This window comes from Melanotaenia boesemani, chromosome 9 (assembly GCF_017639745.1).
Source record: "Melanotaenia boesemani isolate fMelBoe1 chromosome 9, fMelBoe1.pri, whole genome shotgun sequence".
NCBI classification, from domain to species: Eukaryota; Metazoa; Chordata; class Actinopteri; order Atheriniformes; family Melanotaeniidae; genus Melanotaenia; species Melanotaenia boesemani.
The window spans coordinates 11,117,134-11,143,622 of NC_055690.1; the positions used below are offsets into that span (position 1 = coordinate 11,117,134).

At 41.4% G+C, this 26,489-nt stretch overlaps 1 protein-coding gene across 1 annotated transcript; it reads left to right on the top strand.

Moving 5' to 3' along the window:
* bcl9l (bcl9 like) lies at nt 1–26,175 on the top strand. Its single transcript, XM_041994860.1, has 10 exons — nt 1–74; nt 180–313; nt 15,691–15,767; nt 15,901–16,306; nt 20,816–20,935; nt 21,252–21,426; nt 21,577–21,661; nt 21,981–24,351; nt 24,496–24,750; nt 24,837–26,175. Exons 4-10 carry the CDS (start codon nt 15,985–15,987, stop codon nt 25,997–25,999), a joined length of 4,491 nt encoding a protein of 1,496 aa, XP_041850794.1. The 5' UTR covers nt 1–74; nt 180–313; nt 15,691–15,767; nt 15,901–15,984; the 3' UTR covers nt 26,000–26,175.
* Nucleotides 26,176–26,489: the final 314 nt, after the last annotated feature.

Here is a 26,489-nt window from a genome sequence, read left to right on the forward strand (position 1 = left end):
ATATGGACTCGCAGAGAAATGCAACGTCCTGCCCTTCTTCATCTTGAATAGTGGGAGTCATGAACCGCTGCAAGGTGACGCGTCCTCTGATTTCAAGCGAAACTTCGGCGTAGACATGCCGATCATATTTATCACCATCTGAGTCAAACTGCAGCAGCTCCTTTCTTATCAAACAACAGGATCGGGATCATCTTGCGCAGTAATATTGCGAGCGGAGCAAGCGGTGGCGGCGGCGGCGGCCACTCCGGGGAATGTCGACTGGCCGTCAGTCCTGACATCGGCCTCTTCTGATCTCAAACAGCAGCCTAATGGGGTAGAGTACACCCGCATTTCAAAACACTGTCACAGCCGAAGACTGCCCACATGTCGCACGTTTCAGAGCTGTCTTTCTTTATGTGACGACCCGCACAACTTTGTCTTCTTTGTAGGAAGTCAGCGCGTCGCTAGCAAGCCAATAACAAAGTTCAGATCCCATTAGCTAGCTTTGGTTCGCTTGCAGATGTGTGCTACGGCAACGTCAGTTTACAAGCAAGTAGCCTAGCGAAAGCATGAATTAGCATGCTAAGTTAGCTCGTGGACCTGGCTGGCGCAGCAGGTCTCCACTCATGAGCGCTGGGGTTCACGTCAGGGGCATGTGTCCTTAAATTCTCCTAACAAGAATGCGATGCTTGCTCAACTTTATGTGTCACCGTCCTCGGTCTGTCGGCGAGGTTGTCTTAATCCAGATGTGCAAATTTCCTAATATTAGCTTGTCAGCTAGCTAATCTGACAGACTCAAGCAAAGCAGGATTTGAATGGTTTTGTGCTAAACAGCTAAACCGTGATGACTAGGTGACAGACTGCGTAATGAAACCTGTCACTTACACTGTCACAGTGGGCATGTGGAGACACAAGCTGTTTATTTTACTGCTGATACCACCGTATATTATCAACTTTTATATCACAGATCTAAATTGTTGAATGCAGAATAGATATTTTTAAGTTTTATGTGACATTTGATTTCAACAAGCAGTCATTTAAAACCACTGTACAGCAACAACTGTGCAATATATAAGATTAATATGTTGGGACCACAAATAGTCTGGACTCCAGTTCCAGCTGTAATTATTAGAATTGTAAAGCAAAATGCTGACATGCTGATTCTGTAAACTGGTGTTGATCATTTAAGCACACTAATTTTTTTCTGCTACTTTCTTCTTCCTATTTATATCCTGGGACATACGTGTGTGTTTGTGTGTGCGGTTTTGTGTCTCAATTTAAACTCATGACAACCCCTGACCCTGTCCAGTCAGCCTGTTGAATGCAGTGTGATAATGCTGCACTTAAACCGGTTTGCAGAGCGGTCTGCTGAAGCTTTTTCTTTGTGTGTGTGTGTGTGTGTGTGTGTGCTTGGACAAGCACTTCATGCCATGTGTGTATCTACAATATCCTGGTGGACTCTATATTTAGCACCTAACAGAGTTTGCAACTTGATCCGAATTGTCTTTCAGGGCTCCAGTGAACTGTATGTTTCCACTGGAGGTGAAATTTCTCGCTCCTCTTTGAGCATCTTCTTTTTGGACTTGTAGTGGTTAATAAAGGAAACGTTGTGCACCATGATAAATATAGTAAATTAAGCTTTGCATACACACAATTGTCGAATTGTGTGTATGCAAAGCCAAATTTATTAGTGCGTTACTAGTGTGTTTATGATAAAGCCATCTCGGATCAGTACGAAAGTTATTGTGTCTATAATGGTGCGGCAGGGGCGTCTATAAAAGGTCCATTTCCTGCATCTTTTCTTTTCCAGAGCTGATTTGAGTCATTAAATGTATGGCCGCTGCATGCCTGCACAAACCGCTCCGGTGCAAGCTGACACAGATTTGGTGAGCTGCTGACAGAGCGTTTCTTATCTGGTTAGGTGATCTGAGAGCTTTGGGGTGAGTTACAGGGAGCACGGCTAAGGTGAGCTATGAAAGAATAATGTGATATTGAGAACGTTTCCTAACGACATACCAAGATGGTTACGTACAGGCCTAATAATAAATAAAAAAAAGGCTCGGTATAATCCTTAAAGATAAAGCATTTTTCGACACCTGTGTCTGTGTGCTTATCGTTTGCATGTTTTGCATACAGGCCTGTCAGCTTCTGTCAGCTGGCTCTCAAAACTTTCAAATGACCTCGATACATGTAGTCACACCAGGCGGATACAGAGACCAGAACCCAGGCAGGCTCTTGAACTTGGTTATGTCTGGCCAGGGGAGAATGGTGCCATTTGAACTCTGTGCTTCATAAAAAGACTGAAAGCTGTGACACAACACGCGTGCAGCCTGCAGCCGTTCTTCATGCAAACTAAGGTGCCTCTGGCCAGAAGTGAGTAATTTTAGCCAGCTACACATTAAACCCTTACTTTAGTTCACACTGTTGCATGACAGCAGATGTTAAAATCAGATGCTATTATCACTTTTTCTTGGTGCAGCATTATAGTTGTAATGTCACTGCATGCATTAGCAGCATTTCTATATTTGTGATCAATAATAGTTTTGTGAACATAAGAAAACGTAGTTTAATGTGGAGCATTATATGCAGTTGCAGTCAGGAAGAAGAATTTAGGCTTTTTTTATTCTCCTGATGCAGGGGGTGGCCAACGTCGGTCCCCAAGAGCCACAATCCTGCAGGTTTTCCATGCATCCCTGCAAATCCTTATAGGCTGCTGGATCCATTTAATTTGAGTCACGTGTGTTGTTGCAGGGATGCATGGAAAACCTGCAGGATTGTGGCTCTCGAGGACCAACGTTGGCCACCCCTCGGGATCCGTTAAACGCATTTTAAAATCAAAAGTCTTGACCAAAACTGATGAAAAAAAAATGATCAAAGTGTACTTTTTAAGATATAAAACCTGCTATAAGAGTAATGGCAGGCTTCAAAACGACTGTCCACTCCTACTGTACCGTGACTCAACTATTAGGCATTGGCCACAAAGGCCAAATCTTTGGACAGTCTGGCAGTGGTTGCTAGTAATGACTCAGGGAAATACACAGTTTTTTTGTTTTGATAAAAATGTAATCTTTTAAAGGTCCCATATTATGCAAAATTCACTTTCTAAAGGTTTTCTAACAATCATATGTGTCCTCATAGCCTGTGTATGAGGCCCAAAAATGAGAAAATTCTGTCTCCTCTCTCACTTGCTTGCCCCACGTTTGGGGTGTGTCAGAGATCTTTACCTATGTAACCTCACAAAGGGAAATAACCCTTGCCCTTGGTAGTGGATACTGTCATTGACCCCTGGCTAACTGAGCTTGCCCTTTAAAATCACCGAGCGGGTGCCAGCGAAAGCCAGATCTGCTCCCAGTGAGGGGCGTGGACAGGCACCACTCATGAACATTTAAAGGTTCAGACAAAGAAAAAGCCCGTTCTCATTAGAACTCACTAGAGCCACATTTGAAATGGCTGAAATGAAGGACCAAAGCTGAATTTGGGGTAATACACTTTGAAAACAATGTTGTTGGACCTCTGTTAACCATATGGAATTGTTGAAAAAATGTATAATATGGGACCTTTTAAGAGCAAGGTGTAAGGATGTTGTTGCTGCCATCTTCAAATCATTGCATATAAAACATTTAGTTGAAGTAGTAGAAAGGAGATCATTTAGGAAATTGAGAAATGTAGTGGGTGTTAAGCAGTATATAAAGCCATATAAACACGTTATCTCAGACATATACACTGTTTTCTTTTTCTGTCTTTCTGTCCATCTGACAGTATTAGGTTACTTTTAGTGCACATGACATGGCTTTTATATGCAGGTTTTGGAGCAACAAATATTGTACTTTACCATCCAGATAACATCTTTTTTTCCAGAGAAGGCCTTACTATTTTTAGTAAAGTATTCTGCATGTACATCAGCAAGGCCAGAACACGCACCAGCCTGCAGTCCCATCCTGCCGCCCACTGAAAAACGTCCAGCATCATAAACTTAACTAAAATTTCACCAGCTGAAATATCCACATTGAGCAAGAATGGAAAAATGTTTCCTTTTTAAAACGAGTGTTTCCTCAGTTCCTAAATTCTCACATGTTGTTTTTAAAAGCAGAGATCTTAAAAAACATTTATGAAAAACTGTGAAAATGAAGAAACACAAGCCCCTCAAGATAACAACTGTTGTGACAAATTGAAACTTTTCAGTTAAATGAATAAATTTAGTGTCAGCAGCTAACCAGAAATCCCAGAAGACCCGTCTCCTTTTTTCTCTCTCATATGGGCATGAAGGTTCATTTTTTTCACTGTTTCCTGCTACGTTGCTGTTTGTTGCAGCCATGTGTAACGTAACCTGCGCTGCCGTCTGTTGACCAGGTGATGGAAACAAGCTTAATTTGCTATCAAGCGGTATTTTAAAAGTGGCTCAGCAGCTGGATGGGAACTCTGCTTCTGTCTCTGGCTGCACAGACTGACCGTCCTCTCAGAAGCAAACGGGGGGGAAGTTTTCAGTTTCACACCGAAAGGCTTCTGTCCATCAGTCTTGTGCTTCAGTCCAGCTGCTTCTGTGCCATAATGCTCGCCTTCTGTCCGCACCAAGGCTGCTGCTTAGTCGTTTTCCTTATTCCGGTTGGCCATCTTCCCAGAATTGGAAAGGACACAACCCTTGACCCTCTGTACAAAATAAACCCATTACTTCCCCATGCCTCAGCTGAGCCAAAAGCATAGATTGGGGTTATTTTGGAGGCTTTTTAACATGTAGTTTCCAACCAGCTCCGAAACCAGCTATTTTTAATTTTCCTGTTCAGCACACATACTACCCAACAATTTTTAACCCTGACTCCTTCACCTTGCCTCGACAGGATTTTGGTTTGTTTTATTGGGATGATTTCCAGTTTATTGTCTTTTAGAATGACAAATCTTTTATTTAATAACTGCTTCAGCTGTTTGTAGTTCTCAGATCACTGAACTAATACATTAATTATGGATCTTCTGGTGCAACCCTCATATCACTTCTTAGAATTATACGTTTGCATCTTTAAAGTATTTGATTTCTGTCAAAGTTAGAAAATGAGATTAAAACAGGAGACTTCTTTGAAGACGGAGAGGTTTACAGCCTTCCCCGTGTCGTAGGAAGTCCTCTCTGCACATGCCTGTCTGGTTAGTCCATATTTACTCAGTCCTGTCATGTTTTGTTGTCAAGGCAACTTTAAACCACATAGTTTTCTATTTGTTTTTTGTTTCTTTCTTTGATCGGTCACCTGCATGTTGTTCCGCAAGGTTTTACAGTTTACTGCAACAAGTGCTGACTTGAATCATTTTCAAAATAATTTGCATTTTTTTTTCTAATGTTATTTTCTGTTTTATTTAAACTTACATTTATTTATTTTTATTTTTGGAAACATTTGCTGTACTTGTAGATGTAGGATCTGGACACCACATAGAAAATATAGGCTGACAGCACACCGCTCTACAATAAAACAGGTTTTACATTTTTTAATGCATGAATGATTTGCAGCAGGGATTATGCAAGACAAGATTATTCATCCAGCTCGAATGACTGATCTCTATCAGTCAGGTATGGGTGGATCTAGAGGTGGGGCCAGAGAGGCACCGGCCCCTGCTTAAAACTGCTGAAGTGTCCCAGTCCAGTCACCAGTGGCTTGACTTTTTTTAAATGAGTAAAAATTACAAATTGTGTTGTTTTAATCACTTCTAAACATATGGTGTGTTATGTTCTCATGGCCCTTTTAAAAAGTCCCCAGACAGGTGGTAAACAGACTGTACTTATACAGCACTTTTCTAATTGTATGTTGACCGCTTACAGTTTTTTGTTCTACAGGTCACATTCACACACACAGTCATACAGTACTTTCCTTGTGGGCATGGAAAGAGTTGCCGACATTCATAACCCAAGTTAAGGTGAATAAAAGCCCTACAGAGATGAAGATAACATAGAACTAACACAGTTCAGCTGAAATCTCCTGCTCACGATTGTGTTTCTAGAAATCGTCCTAAAGTTTTTTCCACTAAAGTGTGAGTCAGAGTCGGGGAAGAAGTTGTTGTTATGACTAGACCTTTAGATAAGGAATGGGAATATTTTGAGCAAACCTAACATATTCTTACACTTGTTCTTTTATTCCAGATTTACTGTTTTGTAGCTGGTCTGATATTTTTAAAATCACAGTTAAACATGCAGTCTAATAAGGGTTAATTTCACTCTACCTAAACACCCAAGTCATGTAAAAAACAAACAACAAAAAGTGTTGTTTTTAGTGGTGGTGCCATCGGAGCCAATAATTTTAAGAAATCAGGTCTCAAGATTAAGTTGGTATGCATGGAGGGACTTGTTGAGTCCTTTACTAAGGATTTCATTTCCCAGTCACACATGTTGCGTTAGCCACGGCCTCGTCCTAAGTGAGGGCATGAAGTGACCAAGCACATCTAACTCATTTTCCTTCTCTTAGGCTTCATTCTGACTGGCGCCGAGGGCAAATAGAGTTTGTTAACCAGCTCGTGTCACAAGCGGCTCAACTTTGTGTCTGTGTTACTGTATGTGCTCCTGCGTCACACACACATTATTCATTCATCGGTACTGTTAAACACTTAGGCTTCAGTGTTGCTTGTTTCAGTCCACATAGCAGCACCATGGCATCTGTGTTGCAGAGTGGGCTTCGTATTTTGTTCACTCAGTTGGACTTTCCAGGACTCTCCGCGTCTATTTATAACGTCTATGTGACCCAGTGGGACTGAATGGGAGCTTCAGCTTTTACGTGCACCTTCCTCCGTATATATATGTATATACGGAGGTACAGGAAGGTGCACGTAAAAGCTGAAGCTCCCTGTACCTCCGTATATATATGTATGTATGTATATATATATATATATGTATATATATATATATATATATATATATATATATATATATATATATATATATATATATATATATATATATAATATATATATATATATATATATGTATATATATATATATATATATATATGTATATATATATATATATATATATATGTATATATATATATATATATATATATATATATATATATATATATATATATATATATATATATATGATCCAATCTGATTTACTTAAAAACACAACCACCTTGAATGGCCATCTGAAAACGAAGTATTAGAGCAGGATTTTCCACTCTGATATTTATAAATGGATTTTAAGTCATCTATCAACCCTGCAGCTTTAACTGAGAATGTTTCTATTAAAGGAATGTAGGAGTGTTTGTCTTTGTGCACTTATCATCATGCCCGTATGTGACCTGGCTTTATACGTAAAGATCATGTGTTGTGGACTGTGGAACTCATTGAATTATTTCCACGTATTTGTTTGGAGCAGTGACTGGAGCCGTCTGGACGACATCCAATTTTTAAATTGAATTTGTTTTCAAAGTTGCACAAATGCCAAAGCGAGGAAATGTGGAGCGTTTTTTTTTTCCTCGCTCAAAACCTCAAAAGTTTATTCTGGTCTGCTTGAATAACAGCAGCAACCCCAGTCACATGTTCAGTAAAAGGCATATTGATAAGATACTAAACTAAAAGCTTGCACATGTTGTCATGAACAAAGAATTTTAGGTTTTGTTTTCTCTGCTAATGCCAAGTTTATAAATCATTTTGTTAACGTCACAAAAACCTAATGGAAGTCAGCCTGTTATTTAACTGGTTATCAAAGCTTTTGTTACTGGATTTTTATCAATTAAAACTGGTTTTGTTTTTTTTTTAACCTGGGTGCAATTCTTCTCTTGTATTTTGGTATGAATTTCTGATATGCAACAAATTCTTCACAGTTTAGTGACAGTGATAAATATAGGTCAGTATTAGAGGTGGGGCTGTGCATCATTCATTAATTTAATATTAAAAATTGTAAAAAAAAAAAAAAAAAAAAGATAAATAATCAGCTTGTTTTTCATTATTCTTTTACAAATCTAAAACAAAAAACTAATTTCATGTTGTTTTTGCACTTTTTATGTAAAGTTAAACAAAACTAGGAACAATGACCCAGTTAATATTTCATTTGTCTGATTTGTGAAATGGACACAAATGGCCAAATTTAATCTTTGCTTTACAAACAGCTGTAGCAGTTTCCGCTGCGAAAATGAAAGCTGAAGGATTTTATGTACTACGGTTGGGATGTAACATGAGGCCACTGATACAGACGTGAATATAGATGCTGGGAATTGTCAACCAATCGGATGTGTGCTGCATCCCACCCTGAAAGCACCAGCACCGTTTACAGCTTACAGTACAACCTTCAGAATGACTGTAAAGTTGAATCAACACCTTAATAAAAGTTTCTTCTGGAGATTATAATATTAATGAATGTAGGTTTTTACTGCAGAGCTGCTCTATTAAACTGGATTTGCTGAATTTTAAATTGTAGTTTTCAGATGCTAATTTAAATAAAAGGCGTACTTCCAGTTGGTCAGTCAGTCCCACAAGTGTTTATTTTACTTTAGCTGCTCAGAATTGTTTGTTACTCCCTGTTGACTGAGCAGAAGCTGGCATAAAGAGCAGGAATTTATCTCAGTAATTTGGCTGTGAAAATTCTTTGCTATCAAACTCAAAGATTCTCTTTACAAAATTTGTGCCCATTTTTTTTTTTTTTTTTTTTTTTTAAATTGTAATTTAACTTTTTCTCAGATGGATACAAAAAAGCTCGTCCATGGTAAGAGCTGGAGATATAAACAGCAACCAGCTGAAACTGACTTCTCAAAACTCTGTCTATGTGCAGACATCCTTTGCACACATACATTAATATGACATTAGATATTAGTAAATCATCTTTTGAAAATATATCCCAGGTAATCACTGCTTTCCATTTTATTCCATTAAAACCCAGAGCAGCTCTGCTTTCTTTAGTTCATGTGCCAAGTTTGATGGGGATCTGGGTTTAACTTGGTTAACCAGACAGATCTGCGTAATGTATTGCTGTGCTGTATTCTTTTTTCTTGGCATCTGCACGTGCAGACCATCACTACAGTGGACTCGTACTTTGGAGCTCTCTCAGTGACAATAAACAGGCTTTTCCCACCTATGTTCTTCTAATTTGTTTTCCTTGTTTGTCTGGAGGACTGTAGAATCGTCTCAGTCTTAGTGCTCTGGTCTTTAAGCCTCAGATTTATTGCGGTTAACCTGAATTCACTGAGTGTTTATGATGCTGGTTACTTCTGGGTTTCATTAACTAATGTTGCTGAATAGTGTTTAATTTGGGATCTCCTGACAGGTTTATCAGAGCAACAAACTCATTAAGGAGCATGAAGGAGTTCATTTAATATTTTCTTCTACTGTGGACTGAGAGTGATAATTAGTTCCTTTTAAGTTTATTTGCCTAGCGAATGTCAGCTGATGCTCACTATGAGTGACACCAGATCCTTTATTTGTCTGACTTTTTTACACTCCAGGTATGTTTAGGCAGTACCTTTTTCCATAACAAGCCATACTGGTGTTTCTGTTGCACAATTAAACTTAGATCTTAGTCAGATTTTATTAACTTATTCCAACTAATGCATGGAAATCTTCACAAAACTCTTCATTTACTGGCAGACATTTGCCATTGTACATCAGTTTTATCTGTTGGTTAAAGAGCTCAAACGGAAAAGGCCTTTTAAACTTGCAGGAATAAACATCATAGAGCACATTTAAACACATAAAAGCTTGTCGGATAAAGAAAGCTCCAGTCTGTGAGTCCAGATGGAGCAACATGAATCACTTCAAAACTGCTTCGGCAAAAACTGACTGCATAATATTGGAGAGAAACAGAGAATGTCTCCCTGAAGGGAAATAAACTTTGATTGTATACCTGTCATGATATTGTAAATGAATTGTCTATCAACCAGGCTGATTGGCTTTAATGCATCAGTTAAATGCCACTGTGATTAAATACTAGTTAATTCTCAAGCTGAGGGATTAAATTCCTCCGTTTGTGGAAATTAGGATGTAACAAATGCAGATGGCTCCATCTGTCCATCCATCCATCCACTGTGGTGGGGATCAACTTTAGCGGGGAAGCCCAAACTTCCCTCTCCCCGGCCTCTTCTTCCAGCTCATCTGGTGGGATCCTGAGACGTTCCAAAGCCAGATGAGAGACATAGGCTGTGTCTGAATGTCCACCCTACTCCCTAACCCCTCGTTCACTACATTGGGCTGCTCCACATAGCACACTACATAATCCACTCATTCTCTTGGTGATTCGGACACAAAGTTGCCAATTTTTTCCTCGCCGCAAACCACGTGACTACCGCCGTCACCACGGCAACCACAGCCCGCATCAAGATGTCATTCCAAATTAAATCCAAAGTTGTGTGTAAATATTTTTATTTTTATTCCTTATGTTGTATTTTATTCGTTGTTTGTTTGCTTATAGGTAATTTCTCGCAGCTCAATTTTTTCGCCTCGCACCATGTTGATCCTCTGCCTGCATTGCACTTTTCAAGATGCATTGTGGGTAATTTTGAGTGCCCTACTTTTTTCTCTCTGGACATTCGGACACTTCGACAAAATGGCGTGGCCCCTATATAGAGCACTATGTAGGGAGTAGGGTACACATCCTTGGTCTCCAACGTCTTCACTGGGGACTCTTTCCGGTGGGACATGCCTAGATTACCTCACCAGGGGAGGCATCCTAACTAGATGCCTCCTGGACGCCTCATCTAGTGTCTCACCATGTGGAGGAGCAGTGACTCTACTCTGAGCCCATCCCAGATGACTGAACGTGTCACCCTACCCCAAAGGAAGAATTCAGGCTCTGTTTACACGACACTGTTTCCATGCAAAATCCAAATATTTTTCCTTGGTGTTTTTGGAAAAAAAAACAAAAAGCATTTCCACAACAGTAAAATGAAAACTATGTCCGTGCAGGAGAAAATGCAAAGGGGACCAGAAACGATGTAGTGTGCATGCCAGGCCGCAGCATCTTCATAAGACCACAAAACACAACAACAGAAGCGATACGTGTCAATCACTGGTTACCTGGCGCATGTAACCTCTGCATCTTCGCTCAGAGCATAAATACATTACCAGAAGCAGGTTTTGCTTCAACAGAACAAATAAATTTAAAAATATGTGGTGGCACAAACATGACACGGAGGTCTGCCATTGTTGATGTTGTGCTTTTTGCGGGTTAATCAGGGTCTTAGTGCACAAGTGCAAGATGACGTATTTCACGTCATCTTGCACTTGTGCACTCAAAAGATTCCAGTTTACACTGATAGTACTCTCCCTGTGTTGTGAGAAAATTTCACCTTGGTTTTCACCCGTGTCAAATCTTTGCATTTTTTTTTCCACCCAGAACTCTGTTACCCTGTAAACAAGAGGCCAGAACCCAACAAAACCTTTGCATTTTACTGTCTCAGCATTGTGGTGTAAACGGGGCTGACACCCAGCAAAGGAAACTAATTTTGGTAGCTTTTATCTCTGAGCTCGTTCTTTCGGTCTCAGCGCATGACCACAGGGATGTAAAAACACCGGTAAATCGAGCATCATATTCATGCTCAGCTCCTTCTTCACCGTGACAGACAAATGCAGAGTCCGCATCACTGCAGATGCCACAGTGATCCTCCTGTTTACTCTCCACTTGGGGCAGGATCTTATTCTTGTTTTGAGCAAATAAGCCTTTTTCATACAGCTATAGTTCATTTTGGTGCAGCAAGAGAAACTTCTATTTAAGAAGCCTTTGTTAATTAAAAGGGGTTAGGGTTATGTGCTTTCAAATTGCAAACTGGCTTGATAAAGTGCAGAGATACGTCGTCATCAAGTTACGTGTTCTACTGGGTCTGCTGCTCCTTGCACCCACTTGTTAATGTTGGTGTTGGCTCTGTGATCATCATTGTTTCTGAATCATAAGTAGATCAACTTTGACTTCCCATTTTGCTGTTACCCTACAAGCATGTCCAATGAAGGTGCTTCATCCTGCTTTAAAGGCAATCTTAAAGATACACATGGCTACACGTAACTGGGTAGTGGTCTCCAACTGGAAATAAAAATAAAAAAGTGCACTGTACTGAAGCTCTTCATCAAACAGGCCTTTGACAGGTTTAAACTTGTCAAAACTACTGTACACTACAAATGAAGGTTTTTCACACTTCCATACTTGTGGTCATGACACAGTTTAAAGTCAGAGTAAAGTAAATTCAGAGGTTGCATGGGAGGAGTTTCAACATGTTTGACAGTAATCATTTAAGACATGTTAACAGACTGAGAACTGTGCTGGACTGAACTGCTGATCTGCAGTTTTAAGCAGTTGATTTTGGGGGTGGATCTGAAATCTTGACTTCGCAATGCAGCACAGTGTTAAAGCAAACATAAGCTTGCCCTGCTACTAACATTGTATCATCATAAACCTGCCTGCTTTACGACATCTTGCTTGATAATGCTTCTTCGTATGCCATAATTTGCAGATCTTGGACAGCTTACTACCCATGACGTGGGTGTTTTCTGCAAAATTTCTGTTAAAACAATGTTCTATTTTCCTAAACATCAACCAATGTTAAAAAAAAAGCTGTTAACATGATTTAAGGTTGTTAATTAGGGAAACTATTTATCCAGTAGTGTTCAATGTTATCAGCAATGTGGCCCCATAGTTCCCAGATTTCCACATATGATCATAATCTTCTGGCAGGGCTCCTTGACTTGAGACTATTTTAAAAATGAAAGTTTTTGCTCCCAAGTGTGCTTAAGCTGAGAGACTTCTCAAAATTTCATTATGCTTGTTTAATGACAATAAAGAACTTGAATCCTTAGCAAATGACTGTTGCGAGGTATGTATGTAAGGTTATGTAGCATGTACTGTGTGGATAGGATGGAAGAAAAGCTAGTAAAGCCACAAGAAGAAGACCAGCCTGTGGACAACTGGGGGTTTGCTTCCTAGGCCAATAAACAACCATAGTTTGCGTGCACAAATGGAAGCTATTAGCAGCCTAGCCTCTAGTAACAATGGGGGAGTGTGTAAGCAACATTTCAGATCTTTACACCAAAAATAATTTTTCCAGTGTTTGATTGACCTGAGTTAGGCTATTTAAATGTATGTTCTACGGATGGTGTGTAGTCAACCTACTCGCTTCATTTGTGGAAGACCCAGTGGTAGAAGCAGTAATCAGTTGGCTTCTCTTTCAGTTCTGACTGCTGCAGTGGCTGTCCAGCAGCTCGAAAGATAGACATGTAACACCACATCAGCTGTATTTTTACCCAAATCTTTTTTTACTGTTGCATCATTCTTTCTTCACCTTCTTATGGCACTTTCATAACAGGATAAACCAGGACTCAGTAAGATTGGGCAGGAATTTTGAAACATTTCACACCGTCTTTTAATACATAATTATAATGTTTATTTACTTATCAAAAGAAATGTTACAAAGTGCTTCACTAATCATTATGCAGACCAAACTGTCTGGATAACTTCATACAATTAGATCAACTACTCGCTAGGGGGAAGTATTCCCAAGACAACCACTAACAAACAAGAACAAACCAGAAGGAAGAAGAAAATCTGGCTTGTTGATTGGCCAGGACTGAAAATGGAAGTTTGTTTTTGACAGGCATCTGTCCAGTATGAGTAGCAGGAGAGGCAGCAAGCTATCCAGCATGTTTTATATCACTTTCTCTCTTTGACTTACTGGATGGTTTATTTGTTTTTACACTGCAAGCAGGTTTGTACCCGTTTAACAAACTTTGATGAGAGACTAATGCTACTTTTACTGGATGGTAATCAAGAATACACTAAATAGACATCTTATTATAACCGGATTGACACACTCTTAAATCTGCACTATGTTACCTTACATTTCCTAACCACACATTTTACTTTGAGAACGCTACTTCCTGTTACAGCTGAGTTTCACTTTACGCACTGCATCACGTGCTAGCAACTGGCTATCAACACACTAACTGTGGCTGATTCAGAAAGAATAAAGCAATACAAGAGGACATTATTTGAGGATAAGAATAAAAGAAAAACATAGAGGGATGGCGCAAGAGATAAGATAAGGGTTAATATGAGACTGACGTTTACTGGCTGGAGAAAGCTCAGAGTAGCAGTAAGATGTAAGATGGATGCCGAATTAGCCGTCATTAGTCCTCACAGAGAAAATCTGCCGTAGTTCTACAGTTCTACTTTAACTAAGCAAATGATGCAGGTTAACATACGTTATACGGGATGGTGGCTGAATGAGGCTGGTGTCCATGTTTGTGTAGCAAGAAAGGACTCTTTACATTTTAAACTGGGGTTCAAGTGAATTCTCTTGTTTGATTTGTTTTTCTTTTTTCTTTTTCTTTTTTTTATAGCCTTGATTTCTTCTTGATTTAGCCTCTTCTTTCTCTGTAGCAGAAATGACCATGAGCCTACTTGATATCCACTGTACTGACATTGATTTTAGATAGGCCTATCATTTCGTAGGCGTCCACTGGAAGGTCAGCGTCTCACCCTGTGATCAGTCTGCCTCCCGTTTTGTTGCACAAAGCATGTGAGTCACACTTAGTCAACAGGAGCGACGTCTGACTGTCCCTGTTGAAGTTAATGAGTGATGGAGTCCTGAGCCGGTGAACAAGTCACCTCTCTGTGCTGATTTGAGCCGGTGTTAGTTAATGACTAATTACAGCTTTCTGTTTACCATCACCTGTCAAGGTGAGCGAGTGGTACAGATGGTTCTGTTGGAGCAGAGCAGCTGACGTTGTTGTGCTGTGTGCAGTGGTGGGATTGTGTCATCATCCAAAAATGGAACCCACTGGAAAAGTTTGCACGGGATCTGGATTATGTCACCTAATAGGTGGACTGAGTGTTTGTTTTGAACTGACTGTGATAACTCTTTTGACCAACTGTTCTTCAGCAGAAACAGGTGTGGGAGGGTCATGTTGAGACTTGCAAATATTGAAAAGCAGTTTCAGGCTTTTTCTTTTCACAAGCAGCTATCCTGGGATAGAGTCCAAGAAAAGGAAATAAAAAAGTGTTTGCGGTTGGTTTTTGTATGTAGATTTGTTGCCTGAAAGAAGCCTATCCCAGTGGCAAAGGTTAAAATCAGAAACTCGAGGTTATGGACACAGACAGGTGGTGGTGTCAAAAGGGCGTCAGCTTGCAGCTCTGGAGCTAAACCCAGAATAAAGCCCCATGTGGTGGGAAAATGCCCTCCATTCTCAATGTGAAGCTTAAATTCTGCTTCCTTTAAGGCTGTTTATTACACCTTTACTTCTCCAGGAAAGCTGGAAGCAGATAGCTGTGAGCCTTTTGGGAAGTCCTTGTCTGGACAAACAGGCAAAAACTGATAAAATGCAAATGATAGAGAGAAAATGTTTGTCTCTGCTAAACAACTAAAATCTGTGTTTATCAGGCTTTAACTTTGTGCTTGTTTTGTGCTCTTTGATTGAGGGAAAGAGATGTTTGCTGCTCAGTGCTGCAGAATGTGTCCTGGAGTTTTTGTGGTTTGCAAAGTGTTTGTAGGGGGGTGGGACCTTAAACACTGCTGAGCTACTTCTGAGTTTCAGGTCCCTCCCCCAGCTCCAACTTAGTCTTGATCTCTTTTCCTTAAAGGGCCAGTTACCTCTCATCATCGCTTTGACCTTGTTCTCTTATCATTCTTTTGGCTTCTTCTGTTTTCCCCTTCTGAACACATGAAGTCAACTCAAAGGCTTGAGGACACATATATTGATAGCAAACTTCACAGTCAATGTTATCTATCAGCCTCCACTGATATTACTCTGCTGTTGTCCTCCAGATGTGTGTGCGGTCAGTGAAGCATGCTGGAGAGGAAAATCATGGAAATGTGTCAGCTGAACATCTAGGTGAGAAGAGGTGAGTAACCAGACTGAACAGTTGTGAGTTAGATGATCCATTGAGCTTAATTTTCTGTCTTTCAGATAAATAATCTAAATAAGTAAAGTTAGTTGCTAAATACTGATGCAGCTGTTTCTGTTTCCTCCACCAGCGTTGCCTGTAAATAATGTAAACTTCAGTGACAGGCACAGCAGTTCTTCCTACCCAACATCCACCTCAATCACCAGCCATTCAAATGCACACGGACAATAAACTGGCCAATCATGGCAAGCAGGTCAGCAGCGACAGTCGGTCTCAGATACCCAGCGTAAACCAACAGGCTCAGCAGCAGACAGCTGCAACACACCTGGGCTCAAAAGGAGTCGGTCCCGGCAGCCATGGAGTCAAAACCAACCAGATTTCCCACGGCAACCCTGGGCTGAAGGCTGTCAGCCAATCGGTGAGCAGCGTCGGAGGGATGCTGAAAACCAAATCAAAGCGGGAGCGAGGCGTTTCCATTGACTCGGGCGAATCAAGAAATGCAATTCCTCCAGTCCTGGAAACCGATGCCAAAGGAGGTAAGGTGTATACCGGTGGAATAAATGTTCAGCATCTTTAAAGATGGTGTGGCTCTGTTCTAAATATACATTTCACTTCCTTTAACTTCCTATCAGCCAGATCTTTACCCGAAAACTAGATTGCGTGTATTTGCCTCCTCCACAGCAGGAAGTGAATGTAAGGACTGAGAGGACAGACTAACTTGTTTTCTCTCTTGCTGAAATGCCCTGACCTTTCACTGAAGCTTCAGAATTTCCCCTCTGGTTTTTGATTGATTGTGCTGCCATGTCTGTGCAGCAGTGACGTTTCTCAAATTAAAAAAAAAAAAAAGAGAATAAAATCTGGCTTTCTCTGCTGTTTAGAGGCCATTGAGATGTGAAAAGTTAATAGTCGATAAGAGCTTGTTAAAGCAGGAATTGATGAGTATTTGTGAGTGAGTAGGGAAATATTTCTGTGCATGTGGTTGTGGAAAAGAAGTGCCTGATTTGCATCTGTTTGCTGCTGTTTATTTAAGTCGTCATGTGAGGGTTTGGCTTCAGATGACATTAATGTGTTTTGTGAAACTCATGTGGGCTTCCTGTACACGACTTGAACGTCCTCTTTGACGATGCACATGCATACACACTCTCATTTCCACCACTTCAGAAAACATTCAATTGATTTCTGTTAATTCACCCAAAGACTTGTTTTAACCTTAGCTAGAACTACTTTATACTAAAGTGTGGTGACTTACTTTTGTTTTGTTTTGTTTTAGTCCCCCCCCCCTTCAATGTCAGGAATTATGGCTGAAAACAGATTACAAAGATGTGTGCTGTCAAAAACACCCACAAGACGAGGGCTGGCTCCTTCACAATGAGCTGCAGAAGCTGACAAAAGAAAAAAAAGATTAAGTGGAAAATTGGAAGAAAATGTTTTTCTGCCTCCATTTAATGTTTTTTTTTCACCTCCTTGAGCATGAAGACTCAGTGGGCAGAAGTCTGAGCATGATGTTGCTCAATAACTGGCCTTGCCTCGATAAAACCAGAATCTGGTGGTGACAAAAACAAAGGTCATCTCTTTTATGCTGCCTCTACAAGGTAGCAATCCACCTCCTGCTGTCATTTTTTTATGCATTGTCATGGCAACTTCCTCTCTTACTGTACTGTCACTGGTTTTTAGGTCTGTGGTTTCCCAAGCTCTTCTGATGTGTGTATTGAAAGGTAGCTGGCCCCTGCTGGCCCTAAAAAACACTGCACAGTAAGACGAGTCAGAGCTTACCACGGACGCAATTGCTTTTGAGTTAGGGGTGAAAATCATGATAGGATATTAAATTGATTCAGTGGACAACAGTTTGATGTGTGCCAGTGTCACAGATTTGATTAAGCAGCCAGTGATCAATATGAGACATTATCACATTCTGATTTTAATTCATTTCCATTCACATCAAATCACCAAAAAGCAACAAAAATATCAACAAATAAGTTTGTTCCTGAGTTCAGAGATTTAAATAAAAACAGTATTATTTCAACTAGTCTGTATACTCAGCTTTAAAATGTTCACATCATTTTAAAAGAAAACTGAAAGAATAAACTCCTCAAACTAAATATTTCTAAAACTTGGTCATTATGACCAAGTTAGCACAGTCTTACTTTTTCATAGTTACACACACCTTTGGAAATCACTAAATTCCTCATCAAATTAAACTAAGAACAAAGCAAATGGAAACTATTGTGAATGTGTTTACAGTTGATTACTGATGTTTGATCCACTTTGATCATTGGATCGATGTATTGTTACACCCTTAATATGAGTGTGTTATACATAGAACTTCCTCCTAAATTATCAGATTAATATCTGAATTGTTTAGCCGGTGATGTCATTAAGTTGATTTGTCAATCCTGAAGAAAAGGTTCCTTCGCTCTGTGGCAAGATGCATCATCATCATCATCATCATCATCATCCTAAAAAAATGAGCTCAGCATCACCAAACATTTGTTTGATTCATGGAACGAGAAAAATGTGAAAGCAGACCAGTTTATTTATTTTTTTTATTTTTTTAATAAAAAAAAAAAAATAAATAAAAATAAATTAATTAATTAATTAAAAAAGCAGACCAGTTTATTTACTGCAAAGACTCGTCTTTGAAAATCTGGCTTGTGAATAAACAGGTTTGCTTGTTTTCTATTCAATTCAGTTCAACTTTATTTGTATAGCACCATTTCACAACAAAGTCAACTCAAAGCACTTTACCAACTTGATCCAATTCAAGACAATTTGCTGTAAACCTCCATTAGTTCAGTTGTGTTCATACAAGCCAGTTATAAATAACTGCCTAGCAAAGGAAAGCCATTGGATTTCATTGAATCTTTTTGATTCACCTCGACCAGTTGGACGTGGAGAGGAGGGGACAGAGAAATCTTTAAGCACAATAACTTTTAGCCAGGGATGCCTGCTGAGAGAGGACGAGAAAAACAAGTCAATAATGTTGTATACATGGATACTGAAAAGCAAAGAGATGAAGATGGAAGAACAAGCTCAGGGCATCATTGGCTGCTCCCCTGTAGTCTGTTTCTATGGCAACATAAATAAAGGAATAGCTGCACCACCTCTAACTAAATAAGATTTATCAAAAAGGAAAATTTTAAGCCTAATTTTAATGGTAGGCAGGGTGTTTGCCTCAAACTGGGAGCTCTCCCATTCTACTTTAAGGCCCTGTTTACACAACGTTTCTTCAAAAACTGCAAACCTTTTTATTTTGGGTGTTGGAAAAGAGTTGTGTTTACACAACAGTGGAATAAAAACCACCTCCGTGCAAACGGAAAACACTAATGGGGCTAAAAACAAAGTAGTGTGCATGCCAGACCTGTAGTGGCCAATGAAACTTTAAAACAACAGAACACACCGCAAATGTGTTTGTATAGAGGTGTATTGATTATCTGGTGTATGTATTGTCTGTACGCATTAATGTTGCACAACAAGCAGGTTTTGCTTTAAGAGACTAAATAGCTTAAAAGATTCAGAAGCACAAACAGAACTCGGTTGCTGGTGTACACAGGGCCTGAGTGCACAAGCGCAAGTTGTCATGAAAGACGTTGTCGCCAAAAGATTCCAGTTCACGTTTACACGGACAAGATTTGCCTGGTGCTTCAAGAAAATTTCACATAGGATTCCGTTCTCAAACCTTTGCGGTTACCATGTAAACGAAAGGCCAAAACCCAACCGAACTTCTGCGTTTTACTGGCCCAGCGTGGTGTAAATGGGTCTTTACAGACTCTAGACCAGGGGTCTAAAACTCTGCACAAGCCTGTCAATGACCCAGTGATTTGAGTCAGGTGTGTCAGGGAAAACTCCAAAACCTGCAGGACACTAGCTCACGAGGACCGGAGTTGGAGATCCCTGCTCTAGACAGTCATGTTTCACTGGATCTGTAACAAACAAAAGTCCTGGCACCATCTCCTTGCCCAGCCCAGATTTGTAATTAATCACTGATATCACTAATATCTCTTCCATCCAGTCATTAAGTACAACAGTTATGTCATTTTTACCTCCACCAAGGCGGAGGCCATGTATTTGTCGACATTGGTTTGTCTGTTTGTTAGCAACATAACTCAAAAAGTTATGGACGGATTTTAATCAAATTTTCAGGAAATCTCAGAATTAAGTAATTAAATTTTGGCAGTGATCCAGCTCACTATCTGGATCCAGGAGTTTTTTAAAGGATTTTTACTATGGGGAGATAGGGATTATTTTATCATTAGAGCTTCTAGATCAAAAATAACACTCACAATCATTGGCAAAGAAATAAATAAATAAACAATGGCTTGGTAGAGGTTTGCCCTTACTGAGTGCTTCTAGTTTATGTAAGTTTTACACAGCATGTAAGGTAAGCGTTTAGATCAAATTTTGTAATATTTGTATTTTTTCCTATAAAATGAAACATCGAAACTATATTTTTTCTCAGGTGTTGTGTCAGGAAATTATCCACGGCCACACACTCAACAATAGTTAATAACAGCAGCGGTTTAAACACAGCTGGGGGATTTCAAGTCTAGAAGGAACATGCAGACCCTCCATCATGTGGTCTCCTAGTTGGATTTCTCCTGAATAACGCTCTGTCGAGGTATTCAGGGGTCATCTTGGTGAGATTCCTCAACCATCTCAGCTGCTTTTATTAAATCAGTGCAGTTTCTTTATTCCATTATATATTTAGCATCAGGTAAAACAAGAGCATTTAGTTACAAGCCACTACTCTCTTTCCATATGTCTGTTTTCCACATCTGAACACAAATATAAAAAACATTCATGCATCAGTTCTTGTCTAAATAGCAGGAGGATTTCTGCAGATGGTTCAAAGCAAACATTTTCTCCCAAATGTTTACTGTATGGATGAATGATAAACATGCACCAAGATGGTTAAAAGCAATCTGTATTTACACATGACCTGGCTGTAGGTCTGTGGTTAATGACAAAAATGATAACGTGTAATATTGTTCTAAAGCGCATTAGTCTGACAGTTTTCTTAATGTTGGTGTGTGTGTGTGATTCTCTAGAGGGTGTTACGCGCAATAAACGGCGCTGTGTTCTGGCAAAGAAACAGCCGTACAGTGGAGATGAATGGTGTTCTGGACCGGACACAGATGATGAAGACAAGCCGTACGCTGCAGCCCAGCGTGAGTCCGTCCACATCAACACATAATCCTCACTAACAGCAGTGTAATTATGACCAAATCAGTGACAACCATGTGATTTCTGCTTAGAAATCGCCTGCCAGGTCTCTGCCAGCAGTAGTTGTGTCAGATCCTGCATACATTGCAAGACTCAAAAAAGGTGGCAGATTGGAATACCACCTATCTCTTACGTCTGATTTGGTTTTACATGTGTTTTAGCTCCATCTAGTGTCACAGTGATGTACCATCTGGATCCAAGCTGCTACTGCAGATGGAGTGAATCACAGTGAGTTTTTTTTTTCTTCTTGTTCTTCTTCAGGTGAACGAGGGCCAGCTGGTTCAATCCAGGGACTCTCTGATCGCCTGTCTGCAGGACGCATGTCTGAATCTGGAGGTTCAGTAATGGGATGTGGAGTGGGACCAGGGCTAAAAGCAGAGCCGCCTCAGCCTCCACCGCAAGTGGTTTATGTTTTCACAACCAGCCTAGCCAACAGGTGAGCGGTTTTTCCTGCATGATGGTGCAGGTGACTTTTCCCACTGTATTAATCAGCATAACTGTCTCATGAGCAATTTGAATACCTTTTTAGATTCAATTTTTAAAGCATTTGTTAGTTAATTAGTGTTTTTGCTTATTTGTTTGACAGTGCTGCAGAGGCAGTGATAAAAGGACAGACCGATTCCATCCTTCGGTTTCACCAGCAAAATGTCCCAAACTCCAAGTTGGAGCAGGTCAGGCACCAAGTTAAAGATGTCAGTTTTATGTTTAACCTATTAAATCATAGAAAAGTTAATGTTTTTCTTCATTGTAAAGACTACAGGTGCAAACCGTGTGGGAAGTTGAATTTGTTTAGCTATTTTTATCTCCCATAATTCTTAGTTCCTGTTTCTATTTTTCTCTTGTTAAGGCTGCTTGAGTAATACTGAAAAAGTGAAGTTAACTGTTTTTGCCAGCAGATGTTACAGTGTAATTCTAGTTTTTACTAAAATTAATGATAAAATGGAGATTTGTATAATTTCAGATGAAGTAACAGCATTTCTCTTGGCACAGGGCCACCCCCCAGGGAAGCTTTCTAGCCTGACTGAGAAGGTCAACAGCTCTCCACCCATGGGAACCCCTAAATCCCAAAGTGGAACTCCACGGCCAGCCTCTGCAGGAGTTGGAGGTTCGTTGCCTCCTGCCCCATCTGTCGGACATTCTGATAATGACTCTTCTCAGGCCAGACCTGGCGGTGCTTCTAGCAACAACAGTATCGTCGCTCACAGATCAGAGGGAGGAAGCATGGCCACATGTGCAGGTCCAGACCCTGGAAATGGAGATGGTGCAGGGGGTATGTCACTTCCTCCTGGTGCAGTATCCCCATCAGAGAGTCCCTCCATCCTATCTACACACCTGCAGAGCGATATAGTCCAAAGGAGTGGCCCAGGGAACACAGACGGTCTTTCCAAGGAGCAGCTTGAACATAGAAAGCGCTCTTTACAGACCCTGGAGGACATAAAAAGATTGTTCCTGCGCAGTGGACCTGGAGGAGGCCCTGAAGACCCAGGAGGCTCGAACAGTAACACTCCTAATAACTCATCCAACCTAAATAATAACAGCAATGCTGATAGGAGTGGCATCGAGGACAATGACAATGGTACCAACAGCTCTGGAAATTGCAGTAGTGGTAATATGTTATCGTCAGCTCTGGCTCCAGTAGGAGGGATGAGAAAATATGAAGAGCCCCTTCAGTCCATAATTTCTCAGACACAGACCCTTGGTGGACCTGCCCTTGAAAGCCCTCATATGGACTCTCACCATAACCTGCCTCAACACCCCCATCACCAAATGTCTTCCCCTGGAGATGACATGGGTCCCTTACTGGTGTCAGAAGGACTTACACGAGAGCAAATGGCCTGGAGGAAACTTCAAGAGGAATACTACCAGGAAAAAAGACGGCAGCAGGAAATTCAGCCCTCAGCACATCCCCAGCACTTTAGAATGATGACTGAGGTGGGCATGCATGGAGGTCCCATGCTGATGAGAGGACCCCCTCCTCCTTACCACAGCAAGCCCGCAGACCAGCAATGGGGTCCTGCCAATATGATGGGAGGTGGACTGGGTGGAAATGGACGAATGTTAGACATGCACCAAGAGGGACCTCGTGGCCCAAGGTTTGTGGGACAGATGCAGAGAGGGCAACCTGGAGGAGGAGGTTTTCCCAGTAGTCCAGGAGGTGGTTTATCAATGGAAGGTCTAGGACCCCAAAGACCTGCCCGTCCAGGAATGATCTGGATGGACGATATGCCCAACATCAGTGGTGGCGGTCCCTTTCATGGATGCTACCCCAGTGGACCTTTACAAGGTGACCCCGAGCTTCTTACACGTGAAGAAATGTTCCGGATCATGGAGAAACGTCATATGCAGGGTGTTTCCAGGTTTGAACTTGACAGATTAGTTAAACAGCAGCAACAAGGAAGTCTGAGTTCAAGAATTATGGATAGTCTTGGGGGGCCAGACTTTCCTAATTTGGGAATGGGCCGGGGTCCACCTGCTGGTCGAGGTGATCCCATGGACTTTCCTGGTTCACGAGAGATAATGGGTTCTCCTGGAGCAGGTCCTCAGATGAGAGACTTGGTGGATTCTCCTTTAGGAGGCAATATTGCAATGAGCATAAACCCACAGATGAATATTCAGCAGCAGCAGATGATGCTGTCACACAGGCTCAGAGGTGGTCATGCAGGTGGAGGGTCTCTAGGTGAGATGTTTGGCCCTGGGGAGATTTCACAAATTAGTGCTTCACAGAATGGAAGAGGAGGAACTAAAGGAGTAATTCCCGGACCCGATGGCTCCTTCCAGTTTCAAAATCACGGCCCCTTCTCTGGAGGACAGATGGATGGACACTATCTTCAACATCCAGGCCCTGAGATATTTGTGCCTGACCAGCCAGGCCCCAATCAGATGGGAGGCACATCGCGCCTCAGTCATATGCCCCCAACTGGAGGCCTTAGAGGAGCAGACCTTGGTCCTAGACACTCCTCTGACATATCACTTGGTGTTAATCCCCTGACCTCCCCCTCAGTTCCTCCTTCTCATCAGCTCAAGTCCCCATCCCTCAACCAGGAGCCATCTCCTCTGTTACCTTCCCCCTCTGCTCCAGGACTGAAGTCCCCAATCTCCTCTGCGGGGCAACACCCCCCTCTTCCCCCTGCATCTGGAGCTGGGACTCCATGCTCCTCTTCAATGAAGTCTCCTCAAATAATGGGGTCTTCTAATCTTGGGTTGCACTCTCCATCTGCCTCTCCTGGACGACTGAAGTCTCCAGCCATGGCTGTGGGCTCTCCAGGGTGGACCTCCTCCCCTAAAACTACACTTCCGAGTCCAGGAGGTCCAACCACTGGGAAGGTAATGGGGAATGGAGGAAGTAGCTCAAATGAAACAGGTACCATCATTTCTGATTGTATTTAATTATCACAAATGCTTTTCTTTTTATTCTATTTTATTCTATTCTATTGTAGAACAGATTAGAATAATAGAATAGAATTCTTTTTATTGATGTGATGGCTGTTTTTTGTATCCTTTACAGGCCAATCACTTCCCCCCAGGAGTTCCACCTCAACTCCTGTTAACCAGCCAGGCTCCATGAATCCCAGCATGCCATTTACGTCCTCTCCTGATGCCCCCCCATCTCAGAATCCTCTGTCCCTTATCATGTCTCAGATGTCCAAGTATGCCGTTCCCAGTTCTACTCCTCTCTACCATGAGGCTATCAAAACAATCGCTACTTCTGATGATGAAATGCTACCAGATCGACCTCTACTGTCTGGTGTCAGTCTGGGAGGTATGAAAACAAGATCTTACCGTGACGGACAGTAAACATGCTAGTTTATTTACAAGTGTTGATTGTATGCCTTGTTTTCTTACCAGGAAACATGGGGAATACCCAGACGACACAGATGCTCGTCTCCCAGGGCTCCATCGGTCCCCACAGTGACCCACAAAGCCCCATGGGTCTTGTTGGCCAGGGTCAGCAGCACATCTCCCATGACACCTCAGGGCCTGTGCTCTCCTCTCCAAACCAAATGGGCATGCCCACCATGAGTTCTGTCATCATGGGAGGGGGAGCACCTGATGGAATGGGACCCAGCAACGTATCACCGTTGTCTCAGAATCAGATGGCATCTTTTCCTCGCATGCAGCCTCCATCACACAGGCCCATGCACTCACCAATCGGAGGAATGCCTCAGAATTTCTCTCAGTCTAATGATGATATTTTGCAGCATCAACAGCTACATTTGCTTGGCAAAGGCCATCCTCACCAACGCTCGTCTCACCCATCTGACTCATTTCCCTCTCTTCCCATGGGTGATGGTCCCGATTTAAGTGAGGTCATACGACCCACCCACACGGGTATCCCTGAGTTTGATCTCTCCCGCATCATTCCTTCCGATAAGCCCAGTAGCACTCTTCAGTACTTCCCCAAGAGTGAGCCACATCAGAATCCACACCAGGGGCCACCACCCCAGCAACATACTCCACAGCAGCTCCTCAAACACCTGTCTTCATCTGGCCCTCAGCACGGCAGCAGCCCGTCATCCAACCCCCACTTAGCAAGTCTGCAGAGTATGGCCGAACAGCAGCTGCCACCTCATCCCTCACACGGTGGAATACGCCAAAGCATGGGCATTCCTCAGGGGGGCTCTAGGGGCATGGTGTCCGGTGGGGGCATGAGCCCCATGTGTCCCCCTGGGCATATGATGGGAAGGACAGGCCTGATGTCCCAGCAGCAACTCCAGCAACAACAAGCCATGATGGCCAACAGCCTTCTCCACCATCCCCCCAACCCTTACCCTGGCATGATGCCCTCCCAGCAGCACTCGCATAATTTAATGACACAGCAAAACATTATGATGATGCAGGCTAAACAGCGAGGCATGTCAATTCCAGGGGAGCCCTTTGGACATCAGGGTCCCATGATGGGCCCTCCCCACCCTCAGTCTAGTATGATGGGCCCACAGCCTCTCAGACAGCGGGGAATGTCTCTGGAAAGTCCCATTGGCTATGGAGGTATGGCCAATATGCCGTTCTGATCCAGCTCAACAAACTGTAAAAAAAAAAAAAAAAAAAAAAAAAACATGCGTTTGCTTACCATTGTGTCCAAATTTTTTCATTGTTATTCTTGTAATTGTTTAAATTGTGGAGGAAAAAAAGAAGAAAAAAAACAAAAAAAAAAAAAACAAATCAGTGATCATATTCAAATTTTGGATTACAGCTGATTTGAAAAATTGAACATTTAAAACCACTGTAACACTGTTCAATAATAAATTTGAAGCCATTTTCTAAAACACTGTAAAATCTGTAAATTTTCAAAAAACAAAAAGCGATCTGTGTATTTGTTGTGGGAACAGAGTGGCAGTCAGGAGAGGAGTGCCTCAAGTTTCTATTTGTTTTAATATCATTGATTTATTTTGTCCAACTACCAAACTGTTGTGCAAAGGAATATATATATATATATATATATATATATTCACACACATTTGCTGTACATAACATGCAATTTGTGATTGTTTGCAGTTCTGT